Source organism: Sander lucioperca, chromosome 6 (assembly GCF_008315115.2).
Source record: "Sander lucioperca isolate FBNREF2018 chromosome 6, SLUC_FBN_1.2, whole genome shotgun sequence".
Taxonomy (NCBI): Eukaryota; Metazoa; Chordata; class Actinopteri; order Perciformes; family Percidae; genus Sander; species Sander lucioperca.
This window is the reverse complement of record NC_050178.1, coordinates 33,902,997-33,925,326: the sequence shown is the minus strand read 5'-3', so window position 1 is coordinate 33,925,326 and position 22,330 is coordinate 33,902,997. Positions and strand designations below refer to the sequence as shown.

General features: G+C 40.8%; 2 protein-coding genes, 1 long non-coding RNA gene and 1 other non-coding gene across 8 annotated transcripts in view; 2 read left to right on the top strand and 2 right to left on the bottom strand.

Moving 5' to 3' along the window:
- LOC116067696 (tensin-2-like) overlaps positions 1-2,557 on the top strand; it is a 35,415-nt gene extending 32,858 nt beyond the window's left edge. For 4 of the 5 annotated variants that reach the window (XM_036001787.1, XM_031324201.2, XM_036001790.1 and 1 more), the window contains 3 exons: positions 575-643; positions 916-945; positions 1,142-2,557. In XM_036001787.1, coding sequence (XP_035857680.1) covers positions 575-643; positions 916-945; positions 1,142-1,286 — 244 coding nt within the window. In that variant the 3' untranslated portion in view covers positions 1,287-2,557. The remainder of the gene's footprint in view (positions 1-574; positions 644-915; positions 946-1,141) is intronic. The other variant, XM_036001788.1, reaches the window with a different exon arrangement.
- Positions 10-20,787, bottom strand: LOC116067710. The gene is made up of 3 exons (XR_004109297.2): positions 20,640-20,787; positions 9,850-9,852; positions 10-20 (listed from the first exon to the last, which is right to left on the bottom strand). It is a non-coding gene; the product is annotated as an uncharacterized LOC116067710 (long non-coding RNA).
- trnaq-uug lies at positions 2,825-2,896 on the bottom strand. The gene has a single exon. It is a non-coding gene; the product is annotated as a tRNA-Gln (tRNA).
- Positions 11,089-22,330, top strand: part of LOC116067703 (vitamin D3 receptor B) — a 31,908-nt gene continuing 20,666 nt past the window's right edge. Inside the window, exons 1-2 of the mRNA XM_031324214.2 lie at positions 11,089-11,588; positions 11,885-11,957. The gene's annotated coding sequence lies outside the window, so the exon portion shown is untranslated. The remainder of the gene's footprint in view (positions 11,589-11,884; positions 11,958-22,330) is intronic.

Sequence of the window (22,330 nt, the reverse complement as noted above, 5' to 3'; positions counted from 1 at the left end):
TACATCTTACACACAACAATCTTACCTCTTGACAACATTATTAACATTTTCAATTCAGTGGATGTAACTGGTCATTTTATGTAAGTAAAAGTGGTCTGACACAGTATGTACAATGTTTGATAGAAAACTTTCCAGATAGGATACTTAAAGATGCAGTAGGTAAGACTTATAAAACTAACTTTTTGTCATATTTGCTGAAACTGACCTTATGTTCAAGTAGACATGACGCAGGTAATTAAAAAAAAATAAATCTGGCTCTTCTGGCACCACCTACAGCCTGTAGTGTGATTTGCAAAAATCCACAGCTCTATGTTCAGATGCACCAATCAAGGCTAGGGGGGGGAGGGGTCTAACTGCATGTCAATCACTGCTCATGCACACGCATTCATTCTCCCTTGTGGGGGGAGGGGCTTAGGAGACTGTTTTGGCCTTTAGCGGAAAGGGGGGAGGGACTGAGAAGTTGTCGATGTTCAAATTTTTTTGCTAAGTCCTGGATCTTCACAATCCTACCTACAGCACCTTTAAAACCAACGCCTAAGACAAATGACTCATCATATTGTGTGTTTGTACAAAGGTTATTTTTCAGGAGACACTACCCAATCAACAGTGTGACTTTCAGCAGTCTCAACCCCCAAGACCAGAGGTGGGTCACTGAGACATATTGATAAATATTTGTGCTTGTACGTGTTACCGCTGATTATCTTTAGTACAGGCAGTAACATCTGTGTGCCTGCTGCTGCTGTACAAATACTTCCTGTATTGACTTATATTTTATAAATATAAGATATTTATGATTTGTCTGCTTTTTTACTCTAAGAGGTGAATGTAGATTGCTAGTCACTGTCTTCATGTCTTTGTTATTCATGTTTCCCTACGTTTTGTCTCTGTGTCTCTATTTGTGTGCTCGTGCTTCAGGTGGACTAATTCTGATAGCACATCAAGCAAGTAAGTGCTTGCTTCACTGTGCGTCTTTCTTTGCGAGTGATATTACCGACTGGTACAATGTGCTACTTTGCATGGCAGTTAATCACAATACAATTTGTCACTTTGACTTCATGAGACAAAACTGGGTTTCTTTCAGTGTCAATTATTAATAGCTCTCCCATTTTCTTTTACTTCTTACGTCTCCTTTTTGCTGCAGGATGTTTGGCTTTGTTGCGAGAAGGACAGGCAGCGCTACAGAGAACGTGTGTCACCTGTTTGCAGAGATGGACCCCGAGCAGCCAGCTGTGGCCATTGTCAACTTTATCAACAAAGTCATGCTGGGACCACAACTACGTAGATGAGAGAGGGGATCTGGGGGAGATGTTAATATGATTTTTAATGAAGTGTGTGTGTGTGTGTGTGTGTGTGACTACATTTGTGCTTGCATTTGTACAGGTGGCATGACTGTGCTCAGCTGTGGCTGTTTTTATAACATAATCCAGTTCTGACAGATCACTGCTCTGTAGGGCAAAGTATTTTTTACATGTCAGTTTACAAAGCACAACCGTGAGAGGAAAAGTTTGATAAGCCAAAGACTGAAACCTTTGCCAAATGAGATTGAAATGAGAATTTTAGTCTTTTTTTTGTTTTTGTTTTTTGCTGTTGATAAAGTTATTTAATTTGTAATCCTGTTTCAAACAGTTCTCATGGTGTATAACAAAGTACCACATTGTTATTTGTATTCAAGTTAGAGCTAAAGGAAATATGGCTAAGAAGTCTTTAACAAGTAGTAAAATGTAAGAGACATCTTTAAGGTGTAAAGTGACCAGATGAAATTGTGGTCCTTAGAAATGTTAGAAAGAGTAAATGAAGTAATTAAATATGTAAGAGATCATGTATTTTGATTATCGGGAAGAAAGTGTCTACTACACTATAGACGTTTGTAACAATCAACATTTTGTCCTTGATGCAACTATAGCGTATTTTTGTCGAACTGATAACAACAGATGTAGTATAGTGTATTATGCTAAACCTGCCTCCAATTTAAAACACAGACAGATAGATGATTTAACAAAATGTTATATGGCTACTAACTATATAAGCAAGTAAAAGGGGGGTCAGCCTTAAAACAGAGTTAACAAATGTAATTTAAAAGATTGTGGACAGGACCTAAATATTTTCAACATTTCTACAGCTAAATAAGAAAAAGCCTTACTTTGTTAAGTTAAAATGTGATGGAACCAAAGTACATTCTCATATGACAATCTCTGCAATTTTAGTGATGACATTATAAAAAGAGCCAGTATAGAAAAGTCTCTCCATATCACAGATTAGTCTTGGCCCATCTATGTCCTTATTTCACTAACCAATATTCATGGCAACAGATATGCCAAAGACTTCATTATTGTGTAAAGATATTTTGAATGTTTGATTTTTTTTATCTATACGCTTTTGTTTTTTGGTATTTGTGTGTTTTCTATAAATTGATACAGTATTTAGTTGACTTCAGCACAATTATTATTTTTCATAATGGATTTTTATGTAAAAGAAGTAATATATTTTAGGCCCATAAGAAGAATGGTATATCTGTCATATTTGACAGGACATTTAAGTAATAAAGTCTAATAAAATGCAAGTGTATGCTTCATCATTCAAAGGCTTTATCTAAAATATATTTTAAGATGTTGTACTTATTTGCAGACCAAATAAGATATGTTGTTACCTTTTGTTGTTACTAGCTAAGAGCAAGAAAATGTAGGCCTACATCTCATTAGAGTCTTGTATCATTTTCCACATCTTCTCAGGGTTTGCTTACCTTACCTATCCCCTTGAAACAACACGATTCATGACAAGCATTCATTCATAACAATTTAACGGTGAGTAACAGGTAAAAAGGATGAGGTCCCACCGAGATTTGAACTCGGATCGCTGGATTCAAAGTCCAGAGTGCTAACCATTACACCATGGGACCATCTCCGCCAACGAAAGTCACAAGACCGTACTTGTAGTTTTGTAGTTTGTAGTTCCCACCTTTCTGATCTGTAATACGTATAATCGGTGAGTTTTAACTGTTAATCAGAAAGCCAACTACCCCGTGCTTCGGCAATACTAACGTAAGTTAGCTAACGAAAGCTAACCTAGCTAACGTTAACTCTGAAAATCTAACGAACATCGCTGTGTGGTGAGAGACTGCTGCAGCAACGGAGTGTGAAATCAGGCAGGTGCAGACATTCGGCAGCACGTTTGTCTAACCGATCCTAGCATTATGTGTTTTTAAATAAATTAGGCTACTTAAGGTTTGAGGGTCACGTTAATAACTTTCAATGTCTGCAAGCCATGCTGCTAGCTAGCTACTCCTTAACCGATTTAGGCTCCTCTAAATAAAAGCTCTGTTTTCTCCTTCTTCTTCTTCTTTTTCTTCAGATTTTTAATTGACGGTTGGCAACCATTTTAAGGTGCATTACCGCCACCTACCGGACTGGAATGCGGAACAGTAGATTAGCAGGAAAAATAAATAAAATATAACAAAAACTAAATAAAACAAAATACTAAATAAAACAAAAACAAACAAACCAACCAAACTAAATTAGGATGAACTAAACTAAGATCTCTCTAACAACCCTGTTTCTTTCAAATATTGAATAATGTGAACCATGATGTGAACATGCATTCCCCATGTTGCATTTCCAAGTAAATTGTCTACTGTAAAGCTTATCTTAGATTCTTTTGATGCTCATCTCAGTTTCTTCCTTTCCTTTTCATAACCCCTACACTCCAGCAGCACATGCTGCACAGACGCATGCTGATCACAATGTATACACCTACCAAAGCCCATTTCAAGGGGTTAGGGGTAGTCACTAATATATTATTTGCAATTACGTTGGGCTTGCATAATGACAATAAAGTTATTGCATCTTGAATACTATAATAGCATAACGTCTTGTTTATTTTTCCTGTGTTGTTGAGGAACAATTTAGGCTCCACTTTGGTGCGATAGCTTGGAAGCAGCTGCTCAACCGGTTGCATAGCAGCCAACGCAGCAGCACATTTTAATGGCAGGCACTCTGGGATTCATGGCTGACGTCCTCTGTGCCATTTTGACAAAATGCAACATTAAGATTTAGCACTGTATTGACCCATGTATGATAGTACATATTAATGGATGATCAGTGTCCATATGTTGTCCCACATCCTCCCAGAAGAGGGGACTAGAGGGACTTTAATAGACCATGGTAATCCTCTTGTGTAGCCAGATCTCCATATTGCAGCGCCCATCTAAACTCTGGAGGAGAGCTGGATCATGTAGCAACTAATACCTGTTTTCAATAAGGCCTGTTGTTTTTGTGCTTTATGAAGTTAAATAACTGTGGGAGTCTAGGAACAGCTTCCACCCCCTCGTAGCTACCTTCTGAGGAATTATTAAAAAGAAAAATAACCTTTGGTGCCTTAAGTCAATATTTTGAAAAAGAAAAAAGGAATTCTAATAATGCTCTGTATTTGCTGCAATACAAAACTTTGAAGAAAAGAAAGATATATCTGTTTGTTTCAGGGGAAAAAACACATGAACTCACACAATACTAATACTAAACTATATGTCACACATTTAAACAACTTCTGTAAGTGTGTGTATCATTCACCTTTATTATTGTAGTAAGTCTACTCACAAAAACTTGTTATTGGCTGTGGTTATTTTATTGATTGTATATTATTAAGCCTAGTATCAAGGGTGAACATTAAGTACATTTACTCAAGTACTTTACAGTTTTGAGGTACTTACTTTATTTCAATATTTCAATGTTTTGTGAATCTTAATAATTTAACATCACTACATTTCAGATGCTACTAAACTGCACTATTTTGAACTGTTGCCAATTAAAAATAAATAATCCAGGTGAATATTACATAATTTATGTGATACTGGCTACAGCATTACAATAACATAAAATAAAATTTCATTTAATTTAATTGTACCTTCAACTAAAGAACAGTACAGGACACTGTAAGTACAAATCTGTATTACAAACTACAGAGCAATCAAAAACAGAACATACAGAAAAAAAGAAAGCTATATTAGCGAGTGATATTTGGCCATACATTTAACGGTCTGATGGCATTGAGGACTATGCTGTCCTGAAACTGTTGGCTCTGGAAATAATACTCTGACGATGTTTTCCAGAAGGTAAAATACTTCATAGTTGGTGTCTTTGATTATTCTGTGGGCCTCCTTCAAGCGTCTCCTGTGGTAAATGTCCTGGAGGGTTGGTCGTTTATTGTCTGTGAGAAACTATGCTGTTTACATCACCTGCTGTACAGCTTTACGGTCCAGGGTGGTGCAGCTTGGACACCACACAGTGATGCAGCTGCTACAGATACTCTCAGTGTACTCTAGGTTTCAACAGCCAGCGGTATTGCTGTTCTAAAGGACTTGAAACTGCTGACTGTCTACACTTAGGGCTTGATGAGAATGCAGGAGTTTACTCCTTGTTTTTGCTACTTTCTAAAGTCCACAGTTATCTCCTTCACCTAATTGTTCTGTCACTACATTTGAGACTCACCTCTGCCTCATATGCCGACCTGTCATTGTCAGATACGATGTTTGTATGTGCACACAGGTAATTAGGAGATATCGCAAGAAATAAAATAATGGGTTTACATGCGCTTCGTTCATCTGACTCAAACCTAGTCGTGGCAAGTGCATTCCAAATATTATGTTGTTTAAGACACCTGTTATTCCTTATTTTGTTGTGTACATGATTCTGAATATTACACCTACTAATTAGTAGATGATGGTTCAGAAATCAGGCTATTGCTGAAAGCCAAAAATAATCAAATGTTCTTTCTTCTTTCATGAAAACTTAAGTAAGTGACTATGCTGATGGCTGTGGTGTCATTCTCAAAATGATGACAGTGGGGCTGTGCTGTGCCTCAGTTATATGTGATCAGGGAGTAGTGGCATGATTAGCTTAGCATGCAGTCTTGGGTGTCTACTGTGCTGAGAATGAGTGGAGGAAGCGCCAATCTTCATCTGCCTTTCAGCAAGTCCGAGATTCAGTTGCACACGATGGTGCTCACGCGTAGTCCCTGAGAATGAAGAGAATTGTACTGAAGACTGTGCTGTAATCAACAATATTCTCACATATATGCTCTCCATGTCTAAATGTGACAGAGCAGGGTGTGGTGACGGTGATGGCAGTTGATCTATTTGCTCTAGGCTAGCTTCAGACTGTGTAGATTGCCTAGGGGAAGTGAGTCTATGTGGGTTTTGACCAGCAGCCCGATGACAGACATAAGTGCAATAGGGTAGTAGTCCCTCAGGCAGGATATAGGTTTCATAGGCACAACATGCATGTTGCACTGAAACGTTACAAACTGGAGCAAAGGGCAAAGACTGAGTGTATCCACAGGACAGCTGCCAGCTGATCAGCACATGCTTTCTGCCAGAGAGGCTTTCAGGTGCTGTAAGGGGGTTGGTGCACCTGGGTGATCTGCCCACATTAGCTCTGCCCACAGTGTGTACTCTTTTAGACATACTGGGTCATCCTGTAATTATCAAAACATGTGTAGGATGTGTTCGGCTTATTTGGGAGGGAGGTATGTGACGCTTAACTAGGCCTCCCTCTGTGGCTCTGTGTCTGTTCTCAGTAAGTAATGGAGGATTGACAAAGTCAAGAAAGCTTTTTTCAGACACATGATGTTTGGTCACCTTTTCATGTATTTATTGAAGATAAAATAGGTTACTGTTATATTGCTCATCTTATCAGATGTGCATGTACCTGCAGCTGTAGCTACTGTAAATGTGTGTACGTGTGTGCATGTGTATGTCAGCTTTTCTCTACAGAATCGTAAAATCTGATTTGCTTCCTTGCAACATGATAGTTTTTTACCCTGACAATCAGTTTTTTTCATGTTATTTGTTTAATGTCTGTTACCCTGCTACTGTTTATGACCTTACTATTTAGTTTAACAATACATGAACAGTATTTTGAACACAACTTACACCTGTAGTCCTGTGTAATTTCACTCTTTGTCCACCACTTCAGAAAATTATGCTCTTTCTCTTTAATGTTTTAATTCATCTTATTGGGGCGTTAATGACAACGTTATAATGCACCATAATTGACCATATGGACCAATGTTCCACTTTACAAATAAAGCATCTTTCCAAATATGTATGTTCAACTGATGTTTACCTGTCCTGTACTTTGCACTATAGAACAGCCTAAAGTTAACTCTGTCTGTTAGGCATGTTCCAGTATGTGCTGTTACTATGCGAGTTATTTATGTCCCTGCTCCAGTGCCATGAATACATATTCACATAGTTTCAGTGCGTGTTACTGATTTATGATTTCCACTGATTTCCAAACAGCAAGCCAGCGTACTGTTAAGGGCCGGCGCATGTGATGACACAAAATGGCTGGACAAGGATACATGCCTGACATGGGTGCTGTGGAGCCAAATAAATCCCTGTTAGCGGATGGCTTGATCCAGAGCTAGTGCCACACTTGGAGACCGCCCAGGTTACAGAACAAGGATCAACTCTCCATGAGCATGAACCTAACACCCACACACTTTACCACCAGTTACTCTACATGAATCAACAGTCAACAAGTTTACACGTCTAAGGTGCTGGAGGGCTCAGGATATGCTAATTCTAAGGTTATTATTCTTGGGTTTTATGGTGTGGCCGTTGTTGTTGATTGGTCTGAACTATTTAGCCACACAGAGGGTAAAAATGTATAACTGTCTAATGTGGAGTGGATTGGAATATTTAGGGCATATTTGTCATGAAAGTTTTTTTCATTTTGGAGGCAAGGCAGTGCTGGCAGAGGATTTACAAAGTATAAAAGCAGTGTACAACACACTGTAGCTCTAGCAAAATGCTGACTGATATATCAGGGGATGTAGGGGATAAATGTCTGATACACATTTCATAAACACAACAGAGGGGACTTAGCTTATTCAGACATTTTCTAAATTGTGAGGGGGTAGGCACAATAATATAGTTTTAGCCTTCATTTTATGGGGTATTGCTATAATCTGTTTTTGACATTGCCTCATTTGTTGACATTGACTCATTGACGTATCTGTTGCAGTTAAATGCACTGTTTCCAGTAGCCTATTTAATATTTTATTCAAACTTAAAGACCAAAATAAAGATAAATGCATCACCTCCACCTCGCCCACCTCAGCAGGGTCCTGGGCCCCCCCACCAATGCCCTCCTTAAAGGTCCCCTCCACCTCCACCCCCCCTCCCACCTCAGTGACGACTCTCTCCATTCACAAGAGGGACGTCAACAGACTCTTTAGGAGACAGAATCCCAGGAAAGCTGCTGGACCGGATGCTGTCTCCCCATCCAGCTTGAAGCACTGCGCTGACCAGCTGTCTCCAGTGTTTACAGACATTTTTAACACCTCACTGGAGACATGTCACGTGCCAGCCTGCTTCAAGACCTCAACCATAATCCCTGTCCCCAAGAAGCCAAGGACCACAGGACTTAATGACTTCAGACCCGTCGTCCTGACCTCTGTGGTTACGAAGTCCTTTGAGCGCCTTGTGCTTTCACACCTCAAAGCCATCACCGACCCCCTCCTGGACCCCCTGCAGTTTGCCTACAGAGCCAATAGGTCTGTAGACGATGCAGTCAACCTGGCCCTCCACTACATCCTCCGGCACCTGGACTCCGCAGGAACCTACGCCAGGATCCTGTTTGTGGACTTCAGCTCTGCCTTCAACACCATCATCCCGGCTCTGCTTCAGGAGAAACTCTCCCAGCTTGGTGTGCCTGACTCCACCTGCAGGTGGATCACTGACTTCCTGTCTGACAGGAAGCAGCATGTGAAGCTGGGGAAACACGTCTCCGACTCACAGACCACCAGCACCGGATCCCCCCAGGGCTGCGTTCTTTCTCCTCTGCTCTTCTCCCTGTACACCAACAGCTGCACCTCCAGTCACCAGTCCGTCAAGCTTCTGAAGTTTGCGGACGACACCTCCCTCATCGGACTCATCTCTGATGGAGACGAGTCCGCCTACAGGTGGGAGGCTGACCACCTGGTGACCTGGTGCAAGCAAAACAACCTAGAGCTCAACGCTCTAAAGACAGTGGAGATGGTTGTGGACTTCAGAAAGAACCCAGCCTCACCTGCCCCCATCACCCTCTGTGGCTCCACAATTGACACTGTGGAGTCTTTCCGCTTCCTGGGAACTACCATCTCCCAAGACCTCAAGTGGGAGCTGAACATCAGCTCCCTCGTGAAGAAAGCACAACAGAGGATGTACTTCCTGCGGCAGCTGAAGAAATTCAACCTGCCAAAGACAATGATGGTGCACTTCTACACAGCCATCATTGAGTCCATCCTCACATCCTCCATCACCATCTGGTACGCTGCTGCCACTGCCAAGGACAAGGGCAGGCTGCAGCGTGTCATTCGGTCAGCTGAGAAGGTGATTGGCTGCAATCTGCCGCCGCTCCAAGACCTATACGCCACCAGGACTCTGAAGCGTGCTGGAAAGATTGTGGCTGACCCCTCCCACCCCGGACACAAGCTCTTTGAGCCACTCCCCTCTGGCAGGAGGATGAGGTCCATCAGGACCAAAACCTCACGCCACATAAACAGTTTTTTCCCCTCCGCCACTAGCCTTATTAACAAGGCCCGGAATGCATCCTGACTCTCTCCACACCCCACTGTAAATACTCTGTACCTACTGTACCTACTCTGTACCTACTCTGTACCTACTCTGCTGTAGCGTTCCTTTTTACTACTGTTTAACTTATTTTACTATTTATTTAATTTTATTTTATCGTTATTAATACATACTGTGTGTATATGTTTATACTTATATTGTTTATATTCTTTTTATCCTTCTTATATTTGTATGTGTGACATGCTCCAACAACACCATGACAAATTCCTCGTATGTGCAACGTACTTGGCAATAAAGCCCTTTCTGATTCTGATTCTGATTCTAAATTCAAAATAGCACAAACAGATTAGATAGAAAATGGGATAGAAATAGTACAATTTTACCATAGTAAAACTATTGATGTTATTATTTAAAAAAACGTGAAAATGAATGTGTGCTTGAAAGGCAGATTCTGTTGTAGGCCTATCTATGGCAATCTCTGTAATTTGTAAAGAGCTGTATTCTCTTTACAATCTGCACCCTATCTAGGCCTATCTCTTGTTTTCAGGCTGCAACAAAAGTAACGAACGATTAGGTGGAAGAGGATATATGAAACCGGATGGGGCCTCCTCTCTTTTTCCCCTCTCCCCTCTGTATCTGTCGCCTTTACTGTTTACATTATAGACACACCCCTGACCTTCACCCAGGCCCCCTCCGCCGGCCCCACACACACACACACACACACACACACACACACATACCAGAGCTCCTTGTGCATACAACCGTGAATGAACAAATGCCACTAAAAAACAAGAGATCTTATCTTGGTGAAGAGCAGCAGTGTTTGCCCAGTTTGATCGTGTAGAGGAGTTGTTTAATCGTCTATTTTTAGCATAGGCTCGGCCATCTCTCATGCATTGCAAATGTATGGCAAGATCGCCATGCAGCGGCATTGCTTTCCAGCCTACCACTGTACTGCAGAGTAGACACACCCCTCCAATACACACGCCTCACTGCACACATCTGAAAGAGAAATAATCAGTCCAAATAAAATGGAGCAAAATGCATTAAATTAAAGGTTTAGGACCAGACAGCTCATGTTATTATTTCAAATGCGTGATATTGATGGCGTATTTCAAATATAGGGCTCAAAACCTGTAGCAGCAAAACAAAGACACTCCGCTGCAAAAGACATACAGGACCTCAACTGGACTATTTCCACCTATTGAGACATCACATGTATCTAATGTTAATGCGGTAACCCCCCACACGGTGTTCATTGATTCAGATATTAGAGGCAAACGATGTTGCTTTAAACCTCACGCGGTCAAAGTTGTTTACCTCTTCCTTACCTCTGACGTAACGACACACCCCTGTTTGAGGGGGCGGCTCTCCGCCTTATGGACACCGTAGCCGACCAAACAAAGCCGGTCTGGGCCGAAATGTCACCAACCACAACACGGGAGACATGACGAGCCCACCAGTGATTGGGTACCGGAGGGGCTGGGGGGGAAATCCCTCTTTTCCGTAGAGGTCCTGTAGAGGGGGCGGTGCATAACAAAAAGTAAAGACCATCTATTTGGGTCCTGAAGAAGGAGGGGTATTTCACGTCGGACTACCGTATGTGTGATTGAGTTTTCTTCATGTTCGTGCGTACGTTTGCCCGTCAGTGAAATACAGTTGCGTCTCAGCCATTTTTTCGTTGGATGTTCGTTGGCCGTGGTCGCAGATCGGTAAATAAGCTGGCTGAACTTGGTGCCGCGTTTTAGGGTTAAAGCAACCAGCTAGCCACGTTGCTAACGTTAGCTACTACAAGCGCTGCTGTGTGAGCCAACGTCTGGAAGGGCGTACGAGTTTGACGTGTTCTCCCCAAGTCTCCTCACATTTTTGAGTTTAGTACAACGCGGTCCTCTCTCCTCAAAGCTAACCCACCCAGTCAACATGGAGGGGACACACTCTGCAAGAGCATGAACACGACGACAAACGGCGACTAAAGAGGATTAAAAGCAACTCGGTCTTGATGGGGAAAAGTTGAGCTGAGGTATGAAACTCGCATGCACAGGAGGAATGCTAGAGCCGATATTTGAGTTATTGTAATTTCTGTTGCTCAAGACCACATAAAAACAGATTTATCCCAGTTTAAGTATGTTGTTTTATCAATGTATTTGCCTAGCTACATAATTGCCTTACTGCTATATGTGATAATTGCAATTGAGTGTGTATGTTGCTGTTGAAAGTAATTCAGTGTTACATAAACAGAGCAGCTGCAGGTCAGCTACGACGTTATAGGCCCACTCAGTGACTTGCGACATGCCATTTTGCTTTTGTTTTGAACAGGATTAACAACTTGGGAAACAGTGAAGAACGGTTTCAAGTCTTACTATTGTATAAGGGCATGCAAAAACCTCAGGTGAGACATTCTTCTTTTGCTTTTAAGGCATTCCCCGTATAACGTTATCTTGATAGCTTGCTGTCTTTTAAAAAAAGATATATAATTTATGTTGCTTTGAAGTTACACATTTTTGCACAGATTTCATGGGGTTGTTGCAGTCTTTTGATTTCACAGCTATGATACACTCACTCATCATACACAAGAAATGTCTCTAAGAATAAGGTAGTATAATCCATGAACTAGTCAACATTGCCATTAATACGACTGTAATATTGAAGAATTAAATGAAATTGAAAATGTCAGGTTAATTTAATGTGACCTGTCCATTTGTGACACCTTCTTAAGCCAAAGGCCTGACTTAAAGGGCTGTGTAATGAAAAATGCACAACAGAAAAGGAATTTATCAATACAGTCCATTTAGATACAGGGTGTTTTTCTGTCCAAATGAGAACAGTATATCATACAGCTAAAGAGTGAAAATTCCCCCCATAAATTATTAATTTACTACTAGCTAGTTAGCCGCTTTTAATATCCATGAAATATCAACTCACATTTTTATTGTTAGCACATGATAAAAAAATAAAGGATAAGCTGCAGTGATCTGAACTAATCACTGCAGAATTATGCCCTCCTGTCAGGTAACATACATTTAGACCACATAAAGCAATGCTTTTTTTCTAAGAATTATTTATATATCTACACTTATTTATATTTTTACACCTTACCCACTCACTTCCTAGTTGTAGAGAACTGAGCCACTGGTTAATAATTATATAATTAATTACTACAAGCCTCTTGTCTTTCTTGCATCTGAAATGTAAACAGCCTCCAGCTCTTCTGCTGCTCACCACTTCAAAGTAAATCTGAGGTGGACCAAATACATCTAATAGCAAGGAGTACATTTATATATTCCTATTTTCCCAATGAGCTCCGTGCTATAATTCTCACACCTATCCATTTCTGTTTATGAACAGTTGGATGCTTGAAAAAAGTAGCAGATAGGATGTTGTTTTTATGTCAGCTGCTGCATCGCCTGTTTCGGAAAAATGATCAACAACTCAGTGCACTGCACTTGAGATCAACGGTCACACATGTTCTGAATTTATATCATGTGGAAATATACGAGATAACCATGTTATTTGGGCCAGAACGGGAAACTCTACCCAAATGAGGATAACATATGCTTCAGCTATTGAATACATTTTCAATTAATTTGTAAGTAGAACTAAGTGTTTATGTGATAAAAAGATACAAAACGGGTATGGTTGGTGTCTTTATTGACTTTAACTGTAGCAGGTTGTTCATGGAACTGTGTGCTGTGGTGATGGTACAGTCCATTAGGTCTCTTCTACAGTGAAATACCCTGCCCCCACCCCCCTTTCGTGACTACAGTAATTGGTTGCTTCCTCTCACATGTAACCCTATAGAAAGAGGCTGCTGTACTTAACTGTAAAGACCCTCCTGTATGTACCTCTGTACATGCGTGCTGTTTGCCGCATATGTTCAGTTACCTTTGAGACTAATGAAGTGTTAAGTTCCCCCTAATGTTTTTAGGTCCTCAATTACCTCCCTTGGTTAATGGTTTCTAGGCCAAACACATCACACTGGTAATATTTGTTGTATATGCAGCACAAGCCATGCAGAAAAATATCTTCCTGCAAAGCAAAATATAAGTCACTATATGATATCCAGTACAGTGGATGTATATCCAGATTTATTTTTAAAAATGAATCTCAGTGTATAACTGGATTATGGATGACATTTTAGTATACTTGTTTTCACCTTTTCAAAAGCTTTCTGTCGTTTCTTATAATATTTTTTTCAAAGTATTTCCTGAAAGAGAGACAGCATTTCATGGAGGCTATCTAACTGTGACTTGTGGGCTAACTGCATTTGTACCCACATCACCCACATGTCTGTTGCTGCCCGGTTCTGTCCAATTGGCTCTGTGTGCTTGAGAATGTGCATTCTCTGTCAAATTCGGCATAGACATAAACAGGACTTTCGGTGTGTGTTGGAGAGGCCCTCTCCCTGTTTCGTCTCTTTCCACTCTCCAGAGTCCAGCAAGGGGCCCAGCATAAGGGGGCAGGCTGCCGCCACTGCCTCTCTTGCCTTGCAGGCCAGCACTGGGGCCTGGGCAGGGGGGAAGTGGTGCAGAGACTATAGCGTTGGACACGGGACATGTGACCCCCCCATCTCTTCCACCCCAGTTTAGCCCATCCTGTGTGGGGCACAGGTCACCTTGTCATGTGCTATTACTGCTGCTGTAACATGCTCCCTGTGATCATAGGAAAAGAGCATGAGATAGACCCGTGGAGGCTGCGTGAGGGAGAATGAGAGAGAGAGAGAGAGAGGGAAGAGAAGGGAAGGTACAGGACTGGACTAGTCTGCTCAGCCAGTTGTTTAGCTGCATTACAGACTCAGTTTGTCTGCTTTGTTGTTGTTAGGTCCACATTGTCTCTTTTTGTCCATTGTTCTCTTTCTGTTCTCCCCATATTTTTTTTTCTCTTAGGCAATTTCTAAACACAAAGCATAGCCTATTTGAATTGCACTTCTGTCACAAATCCCAGATCATGTTTTCTTTTAATGGTGCCTTTTTTTCTTCACTCCCACCTTCCTCCTCCTTTAGATTTCCATTTTTCACCCACCCTTTTTTGCCATTATTGTGGGCCTAAATGTACTTCTATGTGTGAATCACAAGTCCATGTATTTCCATTGTAGCCTAGCTCTCTCTGCAGCCCAGGTCATTCCAGATCTGATTTGTTTTGTCTCTTCTGTACTCGTAGTAACCCAGTCCGAGGTATGCAGTAAAACACATCACCTTATGTTATCTCCCTTCTCCCTCCAACCCTCTCTACATTTCTCCATCATTTCTCTGTCTGTCTGTCTGTCTGTCTGTCTGTCTCTTTTTTGCCTTTAAGAGAAACTTTTGGCAGCATGGAACAATTTCAGAGCCATTTGTGGGATTGCGTCATGTGATGTAGATGGAGGATGCTTATTGGACTGTCAGACAGGGCCTCCTCCCACTCAGGCGTTCCACAGCAATCCCTCTCTTTCCTCCAGTGCTGTTATAAGTCTGGATGTGATTCCGACTCTGACTCTTTGTGTTGGGATGTGGTCTGTAAGCTCATTGCTGACATTCTTGGAACGTGATGCCAGAGGTTTTTTATTTCCCTCTTTCCCCTTTCTCTTCTGCACGTCTGTGTGTAGTTAAAATGATCCCTCTTTGAAATGCTGTCTGGATCCTTCTCTTTACCCACTTTGTTATATCTTGCCCTTTCCTCAATCACATTTCATTTCAACGCCCAGGCGCTAATAGTACCACTTAATTAGTTTTGTTAGATGGTGGGTGTTGGTGGACGGTGGGTTTTTATGATCACTTAATATTGACTTTGATGAAAGTTAATCTAACACCTGGGCTGCGGTCCAAATCTTTTTTTCAGCTTAGTTTTCACTTGTGTCTTTTCTGTAAGCAGCAGGGCACCTGACAAAGAAAACCAATGGCCTGTATTTCCTGTTTGGTAATCACATAGTCTGACAACGGAGGAGCTTGAAATGAAATGGCGAGTAGAACAGAAGGAGATAAGCTACCTTTTGAGTGGTATTGGACTTCTGCCATGGTCCACCTTGGCACCTCCCTGTATGAATATCTCAAAGCAACTAAAACTGCAGCAGTAATACACAGATTCACACATGAGCATATTCTAAGGAATGCACTCATTGTGCAATGTCATTGGCATGAAATGTTACTATTTCTTATATTAGCACTTAACAAGTTTCTACTCTCTGTCCCTCAGGTTCACACCGTCTGTAGTTGAGAATTAATTACCCGCTGATTGACATCTAATGTCAACTAATTAGAAGGTGCAAGTTAGACGTATCCATTTGGGACACTGGGATGCAGATGGTGCAAACAATTTACACTGATAAATGTGACACAGGTTGTGTCATTTCATGCAAAAATTGGTGGGGTATTCCTTCAACTCCACCTGAGTTAAAAGTTGGCCAGATGTTCAGTAATAAATATTTAATCACTGGACTATTTATGTAGTGTAGGTTAGGCGCAGGTTTTAAAAGATATTCTTTTATATGACAAGGGTGTTTTTTCAGACATGTTGATCTTAATTTAGTCCAGACCACCAAGACCACTAGACCATTAATCTTTAGAATTGATGGCCTATCAAATGTTTAATGCTTCTGCAGACAGTGTCGTGTCTTTAAATGCAACCTGGGACCCGTCAGTCCCTGGATTATGAGACACGCGTGTCATTTCAGCCATGATGTGAATAAATCAAAGGAGGAAAAGATGAGTCACTGCTTCACTGCATGCTAAGTAGCACTTGTTCTGCCTCCGCTATTTTGTTGGGTAAAAAGAAAGGGTAACGCCCTAGACTTTCCTCCAGCTACGCCACCAAAATTAGGGTAATGTCTTTATTTTGCAGCTTTCACCACCCAGTTAAAATGACACGCTAGAGTCAGGTCTGCGGTACTGCGCATAATTACAGCAGGCCTCATCTCTTGCTCATCGACCACTGCCGCTGTGTAACTCAGACTCCCAAACCCCAGGCTTCCAGTACACACCACTTTTCCTTCTTTTTACCCCTCGATTTAGCAGAGTTCATCAATTACTTCTTACATAAGGGTTATCTAGTTGTGGAGCAAACGGTGCTTATTTTACGCTACATGATCAATTCTTCTCTCAGCTTTTATCTGTTAAGAATTATGATATTGTCAATACTTTAACTAGAGCTGAAATGATTAAGCAGTTAATCGAGAGAAAAAAAGACGAAAAAAAATATCGAATTTTTCGAATTAGCAAAGTCAAATATGCCAAACATTACCTAGTATCAGCTTCTCACTTGTGGGGATTTGCTGTCTTTTTCAGTTTGGTATCATTGTAATTGAATATATTTGGGTATTGGACTGTTGGCCGGACAAAACAAGACATTTGGGCTCCAGGGAATAGTAATTTCCCCCGATTTTGTGTCATTGTAAGGTTCAGCTGAGGAAGTTATCATCAGATTAATCCAACATCCTTATAAACCCCCAAAACAGAATAACTGTCCTGGTTTTCATTGTTAATGCTCATTGGGTGAGCAGGGGGGTGTGGTGGCTGTCGATCCATTCTGTGTCTTGAACCTAAAAGTCTTTAAGGCTAAAATAGACTTGCATTAACATTACATGTATTAATACCAGTCATTATCATACAGTACATACAATTTAGTTGGCCAACCAACAGATTTTTCATTGTCACATGGACAAGTGTACAAACACACACACACAAACGCAATCAAAATCCGCTCCTTGATTTTAAAAAAGGGAGTAAAGCAATACCAACAGAGATAAATCATACTAAAAATGTGATTCTTACATGAATAGCAAACCTTTTTCCTCTGTAACTTCTTAAGATGAGAGGCTGTCAGAAATGAGACATTTATTTATATTTAGCCAGTAATTGAAGTGCTTATAACTGTGTATTTTTAGCCATCTTTTTAGATAACAAAATCATGCTGTTTGTGTTGATTGCTTCTTTCTGGGCCATGGCCGAGGGCCGCTCCTCATACTATCCCTTTTGTCACATCCACAACAGCCAGCAGGGTATGCCTTGTGACACAGAAAGCCACTGGGACAAAGAGGTCACCCCTCCCCTACTCGCTGTATCTATGTATATATCCATATCTGTTTTTACTCCATCTCTCCAGCGTCCCCTCCACCCCACCCCTCTCTAGCATGCTTCTCTCGTGCATCCCTCTCTCCTCCTACCCTACTGTAACAGCCTGGCACTTCCTTTCTCTGATTGCAAACCCATTCAGAGGGAAATAGGTGAGAGCTCATCTGAACTGTATGTGTAGTGAGGTGTAATGGACACATAAGAAGCAGAGTAAAAACATGCCATCCACTGATTTCAGAATACGATGTTGCCATGATAAATATACAAAGCAATTAAATCACTCATGTACAATGGTGCCACTGCTTTGAAGGAGAGAGAGAGAGAGAGAGAAAGAGAACACATTTAATAAACACCCCCAGACAACGTAAGAGATTCAAAGCATTTTACCTAAACTAATGTGCCGGGCCATAACGCTGAATTAGAAGTTGTTCAAGTGATTTGTCTCCTTCAGCTGGTGTAAGCTTATTCCTACTCATACTAGTCACGTGGCTGAGATGAGCTAACTTAATTAACCCTCAGTAGCTCTCCACACCTCCCATGAATACGTGCAACTATAATTGTCCATGTTTTATTTTTCTTATCCTTTTAACTATAGCCTTTTGACACAGATATATGTCACAATCAATAGCAACTCCTAATGTGTCAGTCCCTGTTTAAATTAATTAGATGAAGTGGACTCTCAATGACTCTCAAATGACTTTTGCCTTGTTTTCCTAGTTTCAGTACTTTTATTATTAATCAGGTTGATTTTTTTTTTTTTTTTCCAATGTTAAGTCCCAGCCAAAAGGTTTATGTCAAAACAACTGAAAATAAACAAGATCCTAAAGCAATTATACAATTCTATTTCATTTCCAACATTAAGGTTTTCTCGTGCTTTCTTCAAGTTGTGGAATGCTTTTGTTGTTACCATGTAGGTATTTTTAAAACAAGAATTGAATTGCTTATATTACATGCCACCTACAGACCCATCCTAATGAATGCTTACATGTAAGAAGTTGGTTAAAAAAGATTGGTTTGAAGGAGAAAATGTGGGAAAAGTAAATTTGATGACCCGGAATAGTAAAACATCCATTCAAACGTGTCAAACCCCTTCTGCAGCATAGTCTCACTGTCTCTCTGTATGCTCAGCGTGTTCTTAACATATTTCTGCCAAAAATATGCTGCTCCTTTTTGCAGGGAGCAACAAATCTGTTAACCACCTGAGAAGTTTTTAGATCCAACAGGTTGGAGTTCAACATTTGCTCCAAAAGTTGCTGGACTCCGGAAGTTGTTGAACTAATACAGTCAGTGTCAAGATATAAAAAAAATACAATTGAAAAACACATGGCAGTGATTCTCTAATTGGTAAAGTAGTCTAGTTACCAGAGACTGCAAAGATAAATCAATTAGTTGTCAACTAATAAATTAATCGCCACCTATTTTGATAATCGATTAATTGGTTTGAGTAATTTTTATGAAAAATATTCTCTTGTTCCAGCTTCTTAAATGTGACTATTTTCTGGTTTATTCACTTCTCTATGACAGTAAACTGAATGGGCCCTATTTTAACGATCTAAGCGCACGGCGTGAAGCGCATGGCGCAGGTGCGTTTAGGGCGTGTCCAAATCCACTTTTGCTAGTTTGGCGGCGGAAAAAAGGGTCTGTGCGCCGGGTGCATGGTTCAAAAGGGTTGTACTTAGTGTTCAACTGATCGCATAATCAAGAAAATAGTTGCAGCCCTACTTGTTACAGTCTACAAGCACACTAATTATACCTGGAGGTGAAAAATGCATACTTAATTGCCTGTAATGGATCAGGACTCAACCCTGTAAGCTTATCAGAAATCAGTGTTACTGTTTTATCCTTAGGCTTTATGCCAACATATGAGACATGAGTTATAGCTCACATTATTACTGAAGTGACCGATTTGATTGATGCTGCCAAAGGAGAGACAATATGTAAACCAGCTAAGAGTGAGACATTCAGTAGAAGCCTAAAGCTCAAAACCTGTTCCCTGGCTTTGCACGCCCGGTCACAGGAATGAGTACAGATCTGGTCTAATAACCTTGTGCATTATTTAGCGCTCTCTCAATACTACTGTGCATTTAGTGTAATGGCCTGTCAACGCTGAATGCAATCACATAGGACTGACATCACTGACCAGTTGATGATATGGTAAGGTAAATGGGTGTTTTCCCTGTTGGTTCACAGTGAGTGATGAGTGTGAATCCCTGGTGGGATTAGTTTGCCTACATGCAGTAGAACAGATTTTATGTTTTACAAAGGGCTGTGTCGTTTATACTGGTCAGTATTATGTAACATTACATTACATGATAGCAATAACAATATACCGTAGATGTACTCTGTACTGTATGTTGATTTGTGTCACCTCACCAAATGTCAGCAGGACTCCAGAAGGTCTTGTTTAAAAAATGAACACCAGACTTTTCCCCCTGAAGACCCTTACTATGATTTCTGTGTTTGGTCTTACATAGAATTTGTGTTTTCCCATGAAATAATTTTTTATTAAAAGGTATAATATGTAGGAGATAGCACTTACTGTTTGTAAACACAGCATCAAAGTGGGCCCCTCATCCCAAGAGCCAGAGACAAAAAGAGAGAGAGCACAGCGGTGGTCGAGCATGCTAGAGAATGAATGAAGAGAGGGAGCGCCGCTAGTGAGGACAAAGCCGTTGTGTTCTTTTTTTTTGTGATTTATTTATTTATTTTATTTTTTAACAACACAAAAAACATACAACTCGCAACATGAACACTTTTTTTTTTTTTTCAAACACCACCACCCTAGCCAAAGCAGTTATTTTCTGATCGTTTCATGGCGGTTACTTTAAACGCACCCAAACCTCCACGAGATAATGCCGCATTTTCGGATTATGAGTGAATGTATATCTTCATTCTTTCTGTGTGGGTCGGTAAAACAGACACACAGGCGAACGACGGCACAAAGCAGCACACTCTTGCAGCTGAGGAATACACAACCCAGATGTAGCCCAAATGCTCTCTGCTGACGCCCATAAATGTCCCGTCCTCACAAAAATAAGAAGAAAATTCAGGCAGAGGGCGGGGTCTCTGCAAATACAGACACCGCCACACACTTCTAGTGGGTCATAAGTGATGATTAAGAGGGATTACATTTGTATTAGTCTATACATTGTTGTTTAGGAAAATCCTGCATATTATGCCTTTTAAAGAACCATGACACTCGCACTTCATTTTCTTTTCTTTTTTTTTAAAGAATTTTTTTGGGACTTTTTCCCTTTTATTTTTGAAAGTGGATAGACATGAATGGGGGAGAGAGATGGGGGATGACACGCAGCAAAGGGCAGCAGGTCGGATTCGAACCCTGCGCCGCTGCAGGACTCAGCCAACATGGGGCGAACGCTCCTACTAGAGCTAGTGAGCTAGAGGTCGCCCCCGCACTTCATTTTCAGTGCTTTTATACAAACTCCAATTAGTGTCAGAGGCTTGGCCAGCAGGGTTACTTACATTTTGTAGGCTACATGGAGTGTGAGTGCTTGAAATGTAAAACCTGTGGCCATTCATATTACATCACCATAATGGCAAGTGTTATTGTATAGTAAATAGCCGAGAGGGCTTATCTTGATTACTGCAGCCGTCATAGCCTGGTATGTCGTTCTGAGGGACCTTTGACTCGTGTACTTTACCTCTGCACAGTTGATGTGTGAGACAGTTGGTGGGCGAAGGAAACAAGTTGTGCACTGAGACAATTGGGAAAAACAGGAGAGTTTAGGACACGCTTGCCTATTCTGTCACTGTAGACTAGTTGGTTACTGTAACAAAACATTATGCAGAGAGACAGTAAACTGAGGGCAAATAAAATGTTAACATTTGTCAGGCAGTGTAGATTTAACCCACTACATCTGTTTTTGTTCTGTACAATTTGTGAAATTTACCCCTTTCTTTACATCAGCTGGCCAGAGCTCACTGTTTCAGGATCGTCTGAAGTGATTTCCCATCAACCTATGAGTTTCTCTCATCTCATCTACTGTAGAGAGGCTTTAGTCACTGATGTCCATGATGCCTGCAGGAGTGAGGAATTGGAAAGATCCTCTTGTTTCCTTTCTTCTTTGGATTTAATAAGGACTGCATGTCTGATTAATATAATTGGCCGTGAGCAGAATTTAGTTTAAAGTCCTACTGTTAATATTCACACTTTTACTAAATATAAAAAAACAAATAAGAATACAGTTGTTACATTTACAGGAGTATGTAAGACTTTTTAAGCAAACCAATGGTTTTAATTAGACGTGTCAAAACATTTTAAATTATTTAGTTAGGCCCTTACCGTATTGGCTGTTGATTTGTGAGATTGTATCGTATTGTTTAGTTACCCCCACCCTCCGTTGGCCCTCCATCTCCTTCCTTCATTTGCTTCGCTTTCATTCTGTAGTCGAAGCAAGGAAGAGAATAAGAAATGAGCTTTGTGAAAAGGACAGTGATTGTTTGTTTATGAGGATTCTAGCCTTGCGGTGACATGCCTTTTTTTTTCTTCCTCTCATGAGGCCGTTATAGATACTTGGAGCACTATGTAATGAAATGTAACCCAGAGCCAGCATTTTGGAGTGGAACAAGAGTTTTTCCACTTAAATTGATATAGCTCCAGTTCCTCACCCCTGGACAAAAATGGTGGAGTTTGAGTTCACCTCCAAAGGGGGGACTGGGGACTTGAATTTGTCCTGAAGGAAGGAACAATGTTTGGTTG